This window comes from Chiloscyllium punctatum, chromosome 5 (genome assembly GCF_047496795.1).
Source record: "Chiloscyllium punctatum isolate Juve2018m chromosome 5, sChiPun1.3, whole genome shotgun sequence".
Classification (NCBI taxonomy): Eukaryota; Metazoa; Chordata; class Chondrichthyes; order Orectolobiformes; family Hemiscylliidae; genus Chiloscyllium; species Chiloscyllium punctatum.
Genome location: NC_092743.1, coordinates 139,133,064 through 139,146,186, shown reverse-complemented (window position 1 = coordinate 139,146,186; position 13,123 = coordinate 139,133,064). Strand labels below are relative to the sequence as shown.

Sequence of the window (13,123 nt, the reverse complement as noted above, 5' to 3'; positions counted from 1 at the left end):
TGGATGTGGAAGGCTCCTTTAGGGCCTTGGATAGAGGTGAGGGAGGAGGTGTGGGCACAGGTTTTACAGTTCCTGCGGTGGCAGGGGAAAGTGCCAGAATGGGAGGGTGGGTGGTAGGGGGGTGTGGACCTGACCAGGTAGTCACGGAGGGAACGGTCTTTGCGGAAGGCGGAAAGGGGTGGGGAGGGAAATATATCCCTGGTGGTGGGGTCTTTTTGGAGGTGGCGGAAATGTCGGTGGATGATTTGGTTGATGCGAAGGTTTGTAGGGTGGAAGGTGAGCACCGGGGCGTTCTGTCCTTGTTACGGTTGGAGGGGTGGGGTCTGAGGGCGGAGGTGCGGGATGTGGACGAGATGCGTTGGAGGGCATCTTTAACCACGTGGGAAGGGAAATTGCGGCAGGTATGTGTCTGCTGCCCTTGTCCTAGGTGGAAGTGTTCATGGATCGAAGGATATCTTTGCTGAATTTCTGCGGTGCATCTCGTAGATAGGACACACCACTGCGAGCATTGGCAGTGGAGGGAATAGATGCTTGCGGATATGGTGCCAATCGAGTGGGCTGCTTTGTGTCAATTTCTTGTGTGTTGTTGGAACTGCACTCATCTGAGGAGTATTCCATCACACTCCTGACTTGTGCCATATATATATTGTGGATAGGCTTTGGGGAGTCATCGCAGTATTCCTAGCTTCTGACTACTCTTGTAGCCACTGTATATGGTGAATCCAGTTGACTTTCTGGTTAATGGTATACACAAGATGTTAATAATGGGTGTTCAGTGATATAATACCATTGAATGTCAAGAGACAATGGTTGGGTTGCCTTTTATTGGAGATGGTCATTGCTTGGCATTTGCAAGGCACAAATGTCATTTTTCATTTGTGAATAGAAATATATATTGATTGATAGATTGATAAATTCTTGATGTCACAAGGAATTAAGGGCTACGGGGAGATTGCGGGTAAGTGGAGTTGAAATGCCCATCAGCCATGATTGAATGGCGGAGTGGACTCGATGGGCCGAATAGCCTTACTTCCACTCCTATCTCTTATGGTCTTATTCTATTCAAAAGCCAGAATATTGTCCAGATCTTGTTGCACTTGAACATGGACTGCTTCTGTAACTGAAGAATCATGGATAGTGCTCAGCATTGTGCAGTCATCATCTAACGGCCCTACTTCTGATTGAATGATGGAGAGAAGGTTGTTATGAAGCAGCTGAAGATGGTTGGGGGAGTGGGAGGATAGTGGACCCACGACACCAAGCTGAAGAACTCCTGCAGAGATGTCCTGGAGCTGACTAACCTCCCAAAAACACAACCATTTTCCTATGTGCCAAGTAGACAGGGGCTGTCACTCTCACCCCTCTCTATTGTCCATGTTTGAACCAAGGTTATAAAACAGATCAGGAACTGAGTGACCCTGGCAGAACCCAAATTTACTGTTGATGATACCTTCCATCACTTATGATGATGATTGAGAGTAGACGAATGGGGAAGTAATTGGCTGGGTTAGATTTGTCCTGCTTTTTGTATGTAAGACATATCTTGGCAAATTTCCACATTGGTGGATAAATGCCAGTGTTATAGCTGGACTGGAACAGCTTCGCAAGGGTGGGGCAAGTTTTGGAGCAGGAATCTTCAGTACTGTTGTTTGAATGTTGTTGGGCCATATAGTCTTTGCAGTATCCAGTGCCTCTGACCATTTTTTGAAATCACGTGAGAATCAAATTGGTTGAAGACTGGCACCTATGATGCTGGGGCCTTCTGCTGCAGGCTGAGATAGATCATTCACTCATCACTTTTGGTTCAGGATTATTGTGAACACTTTTGCCTTAACTTTTGCGCTGATGTGCTGGGCTCTTCCATTGCTAAGGACAGGGATACTTGTGGAGCCTCCTTCTCCAGTGAATTGTTTAATTGTCCAACAGCATGCATGACTGGGTGTGGCAGGACTGCAGAGCTTAGATCTCATCCATTGGCTGTGGGATCGCTTGGCTCTATCTAATGCTTTCTGCTTATGATGTTTGGCATGCAAGTGGTCCTGTTTAGTAGCTTCACCAAGTTGAGACCTCATTTTTTGGTTGCCTGGTGCTGCTCCTGGAATGCCCTCCCGCACTCACCATCAAATCAGTGTTGATCCTTTGGCTTGATAGTAATGGTTTAAATGGCATATATGCTGGGCCATGAGGTTTTAAATTGTGCTCGAGTACGATTTTGCTGTTGATAGCTCACAGAGCTCCATTGATGCGCAGTCTTTGGGCCAGCTCAGAACACACCTGCAGCAAAGAACAGACGTATTGAATTGGACAGCACCCCAATGGATAGCAGTCCATACCTACCCCTTGGTTCCTATCACTACAAAAACAGAAAGTTTTATTAACTTTATTTATCTCTCTACAGAGGCTGCCAGACTTTGTGAGTTTCTCCAGCATTTTCTGCTGTCGTTTCAGATCGCCAGCAGTTGTTGGTTTCAATTAAAATGCCAACAGCTGGGGAGAAAAATCAACTAACAGTGACTGCGGAAAACAGGCACAACATTCGAATAGAATAAGCATTAAAAATTGGGAAATTAAAACAAAAAGTGACGAGGTATAAAAGTGAATGGAATGTGACTGAACAGAAACAAATACAAACGTCGAATCTGAATCTTTAAACGGCGATTCCTTCAGCGGGTGATCATCCTGCCCAGAGGGAAGCACCACGCAGACGGGGAGGCGGGTGTCACTAAGGTTCACTCTTGGCCCTCCGATTGCCGAAGCTCCTGTTAGGCGGCCGGACGGGTAACGGCAGGCTGGTTGCTGCTGGGCTGGCCGCAATGCATGAAGGTCCTGAGGAGTCAGAGCCGGAGGAATCGGCGAACCGTTGGTAACGGCAGGCTCTCGTGCAGGCTGGTTTGAATCTTCAGTCCAAGGCGCGAGCGGCGGCTGAGAGTGTAAGCAAACTTCGCTCCTCTTTCGGCGCTGGTATTCTGCTGACACAACGCCCCCTCCGAGAGGAGGATTTGAGCCCGTCCCCCCCAAACTTGTCCGTACCCGTCCCACGGCTTCCCGATTTACAATTTCTGGCCAGCTCCGGATTCTCTCAGGTTGATAGACACCGCACTGATCGGCAGTGGTGGCGAGCACGGACTCCCTCTGCTGCGGTCCGTGTTGTGTGTGGGGGCGACGGACAACCGTTGCCGGGGCCGGTGTTGTTGGTTGGGGGGGGCGACGGGCGCCCGTTGCCGGGGCCGGTGTTGTTCCAACTCGGAAAAAGCCGAGCTCTATCCGCGCGATACGCGTTTCACATCACCTTGACAACCGCGAGGCTGTACATTTAATGTTTCGTTTGGTCTGTAGCTGAAGATACTTACTTTTCTGTCGCATTGACTGCCTGTCAATCGGCCGAGGACGTTTTCTGTACAGATTAAGTTTGTGTAGTAAAGTTACTTGACAACCAGCACGCCGTTTTGTGGAGCCATGTTATGTTTTCCATCCCCCCCATCTCCTTCCTTTCTCGATGTTTGGAGCTGTTTTAACAGGGCTTTAGAACAATCGTGCAAAGTTGGCATAGGTGCTGATGTGGGCGGAACACATCTGGCAAAAGAAAATACACTATGCTATAGGGTGAGTTTAGGGAAAACTTTACACGGAGGGGAGGGGGTTTGGATATTTCCTTGGGTGGGGAGGGCAGTAGAGTTGAAGATTTTAGCGTTAATGTGTTTGGAGGTTCTGTTACCAATGATATCAGGTTGAGATGCATGGAAGATTGCAGTTCCAGAATGAGCGAAGTGAAACAAACAAAAACAGAAATTGCTGGAGAAATTCAGCAGATTGACAGCATCTGTGGTGAGAACTTTTAGAGTCCAGTGATACGTGTATCCTAGACAAGATTTCAGAGAACGAGTATTGAACTATCAGTGGCGAAAGGTGAACCTAAACCACTGATGGGACAGGGCCAAACCATACACTACCTTGAGCCAGTTGATTTCAGTCATAGTTAAACTGTGTTTCAACTTCATTCAACCACCATAGTTACATATCCTTGAGACCCTTAACTGATGCAGCCTCAATAGCTCCAAATCACGCAGAATCCTAAATCGAATGGTACAGAGAATTACAGATGCACAAGGGTAGTGCAGGTCAGCAAGATCAGGAATCGACAAGACAGGTTATATAGATAGTTGAACTTTGGAGAAGTTGGAACTTTTTGGACCATGGAACGTTAGCAAGGATGCTGCTGGAAATAATGACCCTGAGGTGAGAAGGACATGGGTGAAGCGTTTGATATTATGGCACGAGAAGTATTTCACTAGTGAGCAATTGGAGGAAAAGTCTTGGTCATAAATATGGGTGGACAGTTATGAATTAGAAAAAGAAAGTACCAAATATGAAACATACAAAATTGTTCCTGTTTAAGCTCACTTTTCCAGCCTAATGAATTAGACCAACTTATTTTTGGAAATGAGAACTTGCTTATCTGCTAAATCTAGTGATTGAACAATTCAGTTGTTTTATGTGGAAGATAATTCACATCTGATTTATGGATTATTTTTTCTGAAAATCTGTTCTCAGAATTATTTTGCTTTTATAGTGATGTGAAAACTAGAAATAAGATCTTGAATGGAAATTACTTGCACCTAAAGCAGGACTTGGAGAGTTGTATTATTTTTGCTTAGGCATGCATTATATTGTCATAAAAACAGTAAATGCTGTAAGACAGAGACCAGGTAGTACTATAGATTGGTAGTTACTGTTTTGGGTTTGATTCCTTGTTATCACTTTAGGAGGACAAAGATTTTGGTCCTATGAATGAGGAGGGTGTGCCAAGCAGGCTAAGATAAAAGGTAGGGAGGAGGGACTTGGGGGAGGGGTGTTGGGAATTCGGTAGGTGGAAGGAGGTTAAGGTGAGGGTGATAGGCCGGAGAGGTCGGGAAGAGGATTGCAGGTCAAGAAGGCGGTGCTGAGTCCGAGGGCTGGGACTGAGAAAAGGTGGTGGGAGGGGAAATGAGGAAGCTGGAGAAATCTGTATTCATCCCTTGTGGTCAGAGGGTTCCTAGGCCTGGGATGAATGCAGATTTCTTCCCAAGCCCCTCCCCCAAGTCCCTCCTCCCTACCTTTTATCTTAGCCTGCTTGGCACACCCTCCTCATTCCTGAAGAAGGGCTTATGCCCGAAATGTCGATTCTCCTGCTCCTTGGATGCTGCCTGACCTGCTGAACTTTTTCAGCTCTGATCTCCAGCATCTGCAGTCCTCACTTTCTCCGAGCATCTATAAAGAGGAAGTGTTTTTGATTCAATGACCCTTCCTCAGAACTATTTCAGCAACTTCTGTTTTTGTTTTGGCTTTCTTTGTTCAGTGTAAGCTACATGGTTGTGCAGCACCTAAAATTTTCCTTACTGCATTAATTTATTGCATTGCTACACTCAACAAATTAAATGGATGTGCACTTAATGCAATTCCTGCACAATAAAAAAGATTTACAGGGAGTTTTGGTTCTTGGCACAAACTCTATTCCCTAGTCACCAGCTCAGTCCTTCTGCCTAACAACTATCTTTGGTTGAATCATCATATTTGATCTGAGGTAGGAGTTTCTGACCACACCTGCATGATCACTAAGATCACCTATTTCTGCCTCTAATAATACTATTCAATTCCACCATCCATAGCTTCCCTGTTGCTGAAATCCTCATTCATGCCTCATGCCTCATTCCACATGACACTAGGTTATAGTTCAACAGGTTTATTTGAAAGCACAAGCTTTCATAGTGCAATGTCAGGTGAAGTAAGAAAGAAGAGCGCACAGATACAGAATTTGTAGGCAGAGTTCAAAAGGTCATACAACTAGTGTGAGTGGAGTGTTGAATAATAAATCTCTGCAGATGACTAAGAGACTTAGACGGTGTGAATAAAGTGTCAATAGCTGAATAACAACAAGTGAAGAGATGACCTATAATCCAATTAAGTGAGACAGAGAGATAATAGCAAAAAATTAAAAATAAAGTGATGCTGGAGACAAACTAAATAATTGGAATAACATGATAGATATGAGTTGCATGCCAAGGGTATAACGAAAGTAATAATGTCACAAAGCTGGTCCTTTTTTCAAAAGGATACTGTGTCCTTGGTTTTTTTCAGAGGGGTCATAAACAGCTCCTGGCTCCAGGGTGACTAGTTTGGTACAGAGATGAAAACGGATTTTGAGAGGTCTTTTGTTTAAATGTAAACAGATGAGATTTCAGGCCAAATAATCATGTTTTAGAAGTGACTTGTACATTGAAAGGAGAGTGATCAGCTCTCATTGAACAGTTCAGTCCAGAACTAGTTAGGAGTTCAACAGTGAGCTGCGTGGAAACAGGTTGCTAAACTCTCTGTCCTTCTAATTGCAACCTGTAAGCATTTGTTCAATTTTTACTTTAAGCGGTTTTCTTATTGGGGCTATTGTGTAATTCGGAGTAGCATAATTAAGTCTAGTTTGGATAGACTGAGTTCTGTAGGGTTCTTTATTCTGTTGTTTGTGTTTCATTGTGTAATTTTGTGAATAAGTTTTTGTCTGTTTTTAAAACCTGGTAGTCAACCTAGCTAACTTACTCTGGGTAATTTTCACTGTACACTTACTGAGACAAATTGCAAAGTTGTGGCCTGGGCTGTCTGCTTAAGAATGTTTTGAGTGGTCTGGTCTAGTCCATAACAATAAGTAATCCAAAACTGTACAAACTAATTAATGTAGAGAGACCATAATAATTTATCAAGGCGATGGGGTCAAAAGAGGACAGCAAGGAAGATCTTACAGATATAGAACAGTGTGGTGGAGTCACATGTAGTACAATATGAACCCAATATCCCATTTGACACCATCTTCATGGGTGCGGAACTTGGCAACCAGTTTCTGCTCAGCGATTTGTCATTGTTGTGTATCTAGAAATCCGCCTTGTAAGACACTTACTCTGAAGATCGGCGGCTCAATGTCCTTGACCTCTGAAGTGTTCCTCGACTGGGAGGGAACATTCCTGTCTGGCAATTATGCGATATCCAGTCATCCATTGTTGTAGTGTCTGCATACTCTTGCCAGTATATCATGTCTCCGGGCACCCTTTCCTGCAGCATATGAGAGAGAGAACATTGGCTGAGTCACAGGGGTATCTGCCATGTGCATGGTGGGTGGTGTTCCCACATGTGATAGTAGTATCCATGTCGATGATCTGACATGGCTTGCTGAGGTTGCCATGGCAGTGTTGTCTGGTGTTGTTCTGAAGGCTGGGTAGTTTGCGGCAAACAATGGTCTGTTTAAGGTTTGGCGGTGGTTTGAAGGAGAGGAGTGGATGTGAGACGTTCATAATTATCATTGATGACATTTTGAAGGCTGCAAAGGACATGGAAAAATGAAAAAGGCCAACTTATCCCTATTGTTGATTTTAATGGGGGTGGGTGCATGCAGTCTCTGTTGCCTAATAAAGGCAGTCGATGATTGTAGATATTTTCTGGTAGTTTATTGAGAAACAACAGCAGTTTAGAAATGACACAATAGTTTAATTAGATTAAGAAAGGAAATGCATGACTGGTGACAGATAAGAATGCTTCACCAATCTACACTGTTTTGTACAATGGAGAAGTGTAAGTCAGTTGGCCCCCGTGTCCCAGATGTCTTGCAGTCTTTTGTGGTAGTCTTTGGCAGCTGTTTTTCTTCTTTCGGGCTGACAGAGAGGAACTCCTGATGTTCCCTCGAGTTTGACTCATTTCCCCTGCTCTTTCTTGTACCCTCTCACCCTATCTGTACTTATTGATATATTTTAATTTGGGGGCTGACCATCTATGCTATATCAATCAGTGACCAGATATTCATGATGACTGTTGTCCCTTCCTCGCTTCCACTCGAAGGTCAAATTTCAAATCAAATCTCATTTCTGAAAGCATTGCACTCACAGTAGGGCAATGTGATCCCCAATAAATCTTTTGTTAATGCTTATGGAAAGCTACTTGCTAATTTAACACTGTTAACTAGGTTTCATGCTGCACAAGAAATAGAAAATATGGAATGCTCACAGGTTTAAAGGCTCCTCAATTTCAAATACTACTCTCTACTTCCTGTTAGCTAGCCAATCTTTTGTTCATGTTAATATGTTATCCCATACACCACATGCTTTTATCTTGTACAGCAACCTTTGTGGCACCTACCTCGTTAAATATCTTTTGGAAACCCAAGTACCTAATAACTAGTAGTTTCTGTCTACCTACAAGGAATGTTTCTCATCAAAAAATATTAATAGATTAGTTAACTATGGTTTTGTTTTCGTAAAGCCATGTTGAGCACATTGTGGTTTAAGTATCTACTACAATCGCCTTAAGAATGAAACCTAGCATGTTCACTGTGACAGATATTAGACTAACTAGCTTGTAGTTCCTGCTTTCTCCATCATTTCTTGAATAAAAGTGTTACACTTGTTCTTCAATCCACTGGGAGTCACAAAACATGGCGCTGGAAAAAGCACAACAAGTCAGGCAACATCTGAGGAGTGGAGAGTTGATTATTCTGGCATCAGCCCTTCATGAGGAATGTGGAGGAGGAAGGAGGCTGAGAGATAAATTGGAGGTTGGGGGTGTGGCTAGGGGAAGTGTAGTTGGGATGGTGATAGGTGGATGCAGGTAGGAGGTGACTCTTCCAGCACCTCATAAATTTTGGAAGGTTATAACCAATGCATCCATATTTGTGCCAATACTTATTTTACAATACTGTCCTGGTGGCCTCGAACTTTAGGTGCAGTAGCTTTCCTAGCATCTTTTCCCAGTGATGCTTATTTTAAATTCATACATCCTCATCACCTCTTAATTTTCATTTTCTTTTGGGATGTTTTCTAAGCCTTCTACTGTGGAAATGGATACAAAATGTCAGTTCAAAGCTTTTCCATTTCTTTAGATTTTGTTATCAATTTCCAAACTTGTGCTCTAGAGGGAAAATATTACTTTTTATTTACCCCTCAATCAAATACTTATAGACATTTTTTTTTAGTACGAGCTAGTTTTATCTTATTCTCTGCCTTCTGACTCTTTATTATCTTCTAATCATTCTTCGCTAGCTCTTAAAGTCTGTCCAGCCTTTTGATCTCTCCATTAGCATGCTACATAGAGTTATAGAGATGTACAGCATAGAAACAGACCCTTCGATCCATGCCGATCAGATATCCTGACCCAATCTAGTCCCACCTGCCAGCACCTGCCCCATATCTGTCCAAATCCTTGCTATTCGTATACCCATCCAGTTGCTTTTTAAATGTTGTAATTGTACTAGCCTCCACCACTTCACTGGCAGCCCATTCCACACACACACACACAGCACCCTTGTATGAAAAAGATTTCTTGTATATCCTTCTCTCTCTTTCCCCCCCAAACCTGTGCCCTCTAGTTCTGGACTCCCCCACTCCAGGGAAAAGACCTTGTCTATTTACCCTATCCATGCCCCTCATGATTTTATAAACCTCTATAAGGTTACCCCTGAGCCTCTGATACTCTAGGGCAAACAGTCCCAGCCTATTCTGCATCTACCTTATAGCTCAAATCCTGCAACCCTGCCAACATCCTTTTGTGAACTCTCTCAAGTTTCATGACATTGCACGCAGTATTCCACAAGTGGCCTAACCAATGTCCTGTACAGCTGCAACATGACCTCCCAACGTCTGTACTCAATACTACAAATCTGCAAAGGTTTCTTTCAATTGAATACTATCCTTAATTTCCTTACTTAGCTATAGATGATGTGGGGTGTCACTTGCAGAGATGGGGAGGTGCGGGTGTGGACTTGGGGAGGGAGGTATGAGCAAGTTGAAGGGTGCTATGATGGAACAGAGGAAGGGGCGAAATAGGGAGAGAGAGATTTAAAAAAAAAACTAGAGCCAGACCTTTCAGTAATTAAATAGATAAAACATTTGGGATCTTTTTCACAATAAGCTAGGGTCCCTGATAGTCTATCAAACTCCTTTTTAAGATTATCAAAGACATAGAGTTGTAGGACAAAGCTAGCTATATGTATTTAGGCTGCATGTCATTTTTAATGCAAAGTTTTAAAGGGGATAAATTTATTAATTTGCTGTCCACTGCTCTGATTAACATCTCTGTATTGTCATTAATGTCTGACATCTAAAATTGGATTAGCTGCAGTATCCTCCAACAAGGCACTCGGAAGGTTGTCACAAGCTGCATAACTTTGCTGCTGGCTCCATTCTCTCCCAACAGCTTTTGTCTGAGGCAGAATTAGGTTGTTTATAATTTTGGTGGCCAATTGATTATTTTACCACATAGACTGTAATCTGAGTAGCTGAAATTCAGATAAAACTTACTTCCTCTTTAGCTGAACTGTGCTTAGTCATTGAGCCAATGTTCTAATTCATAAAATTGAATATTTTAAAGGTATTTTGCTGACAATGGCAGATGAGCTGGAAAGGTTCCTTGAAGAACAGAAGGCCAAGTTAGCACAAGATAAAATTAAATTAGACCATGACCCACCATACATGGAGATGAGAGTAAGTTGATTTTAAAAAAAATATTTGTACACACTTGGTTTAATTTGATTATATGAATGAACGCAAAGTCAAGTTGGAAGATTTGAGCTGTAGGGAGAGGTTGAATAGGCTGGGGCTGTTTTCCCTGGAGCATTGGAGGCTGAGGGATGGTCTTATAGAAGTTTATAAAATCATGAAGGGCATGAATAGGGTAAATAGGCAAGGTGGGGGAGTCCAGAACTAGAGGGCATAGGTATAGGGTGAAAGGGGAAAGATAATCTGGATGGGTATATGAATAGGAAGGTTTTGGAGGGATTTGGGTCAGGTGCTGGCAAATGGGACTAGAATAGTTTGGGATATCTGGTTGGCATGGATGAGTCTGACTGAAGCGTCTATTTCCTTGCTGTACATCCCTATGACTCTTAAGTATAGACAGCATGAGTGTTGAAAGGAGATTTCCCCTTTAGGGGAAAATTAAAACTAGGGGACACAATTTAAAAATAAAATAAAGTATGGAGATTAGTAGAATTTTTTTGAGGATTGAGAATAATTGGAACTCTGTACACCAAGAGGTGATAGAGACAGGGTTATTGAGTATGTTTAAAGTAGAGATAGATAAATTTTAACCAATAAGGGAGTCGTAGGTTATCAGGGTAGATCATAATTTGGAGTTGTAGTCACAATCAGATCAGCAATGATCTTATTGAATGCTGAGCAGACTTGAGGAGCTGAGTGCTTATTGCCTCTCCTAATTTATATGTTCGTACGTATGTAAATTGCATTTTCAAAGCAAATGGACCTCTTAGGGTACATATTAAAAATAATGATAAGAATATGCTAGTTTCTTGCTATCTATTCTTTGAGGATTAAAAAAAGTTGTAAGGATGAGATGAGTTGCATCAGTGGTAGTGAGTGGATATAGGTGTTCCTGTGCTCGAGATAGCATAGATGGGACTGTGCAACGGTTGTGGAGATGGAAAAGGTGGGATCATGGAAGGGTGCACAGGTTGATGACATTATTATTTGAAATAATGATGATGGAGGTGACTGAAATGGTGGCTTATAATCTTTTGGATTTGGAGGCTGATGGAGTGGCAAGTGAGGATAGCAAATATCCTTCTATGAAGGGCCATAGTGAACTAGATGTATTTTTACAACAACTGATGATAATTTTGAAGTGTGTATTACTGAGTCCAGCTTTCAATTGTAGGTTTCTTTATTAATGGAATTCAAATTTCACTAGCTGCCATTGTAACATGTGAACTCATTCCTCCAGAGAATTAATTAGCGCTTTTGGAATACTAATCCAGCGACATTACCATGACACCACCATCTCCTCTTAAAATAAATGGTGTGCCTGATGTTCCATGTACAAATCCAGTTTCAAAATTAGTGAAGTTTTAGACTTTCATATTCTATGCACTTGTGATATCGCTCCTTGGTACTTCCTAACAGTTAACAAAAAATGCATGAACAATTTGGTAAGTGATAACTTGATTTTAATTTGCAATTTCCTTTAAGTTTTTATTTCAAGCCCGTAAAGTCAGTTTGTAATCTTTCCTTGCTCTCATTTTTCACAGAGTGTACATGATCCCAGAGTAAATATCTACATAAAATTCAATAGGTATACTATCTTTGTTATAAAATTGTACAGATTATTTTTGGACATTTTTTGTGAAGTAGAATCCCATATACACTGCTTCCACAAGAGTCAGTTCTTTTCAAAAACCAATTTTATTTTTGTGGCCTTCAAGCTGAAGAGCAACATTTCCGATCGGAATTGTTATGAAATCAGGTGCCCGCGAATACACATCAGGAACTGTGTGAAGCATCTCGAAAAATGACTAGTTCTGTATTCTTAGCATTACCTATGGATGTGACTTTAATGCCCCTATTTATCCAAATGTAATTGTTTTCACACTCCATATCAATTATTGTTGTCTTTTTACACCCAGTTTACTCAATAGATTAGATAATTTGCTAGAGATTGTATCAGTGCTTACAATAGTTAGTATGAGTTTTGTAAATAAAATTCTTGGTGATTTCAGTATGTTGTCATTGTCAGATTTGAAGTATAAGACCATAAGACAGAGGAGTGGAAGTAAGGCCATTCGGCCCATCGAGTCCACTCCGTCATTCAATCATGGCTGATGGGCATTTCAACTCCACTTACCCACATTCTCCCCGTAGCCCTTAATTCCTTGTGACATCAAGAATTTATCAATCTCTGGCTTGAAGACATTTAGCGGCCCGGCCTCCACTGCACTCTGCGGCAATGAATTCCACAGGCCCACCACTCTCTGGCTGAAGAAATGTCTTCGCATTTCTGTTCTGAATTTACCCCCTCTAATTCTAAGGCTGTGTCCATGGGTCCTAGTCTCCTCGCCTAATAGAAACAATTTCCTAGCGTCCACCCTTTCCAAGCATGTATTATCTTGTAAGTTTCTATTAGATCTCCCCTTAACTTTCTAAACTCCAACTCCCAGGATCCTCAGCCATTCCTCGTATGTTAGACCTACCATTCCAGGGATCATCCGTGTGAATCTCCGCTAGACATGCTCCAGTGCCAGTATGACCCTCCTGAGGTGTGGGGCCTAAAACTGATCACAGTACTCCAAATGGGGCCTAACCAGAGCTTTATAAAATGTCAGTAG

The 13,123-nt window shown here is 42.3% G+C and overlaps 1 protein-coding gene across 5 annotated transcripts in view; it reads left to right on the top strand.

Annotated features, from left to right (window-relative positions):
* The first annotated feature begins 2,773 nt into the window (after positions 1 to 2,773).
* The window catches only part of cspp1a (centrosome and spindle pole associated protein 1a), a 156,280-nt gene continuing 145,930 nt past the window's right edge, over positions 2,774 to 13,123 (top strand). For 4 of the 5 annotated variants that reach the window (XM_072571488.1, XM_072571489.1, XM_072571490.1 and 1 more), the window contains exons 1-2: positions 2,774 to 2,930; positions 10,378 to 10,490. In XM_072571488.1, the coding sequence (XP_072427589.1) occupies positions 10,392 to 10,490 (99 nt within the window). In that variant the 5' untranslated portion in view covers positions 2,774 to 2,930; positions 10,378 to 10,391. Of the gene's footprint in view, positions 2,931 to 3,278; positions 3,604 to 10,377; positions 10,491 to 13,123 lie in introns of those variants that run through there. The other variant, XM_072571487.1, reaches the window with a different exon arrangement.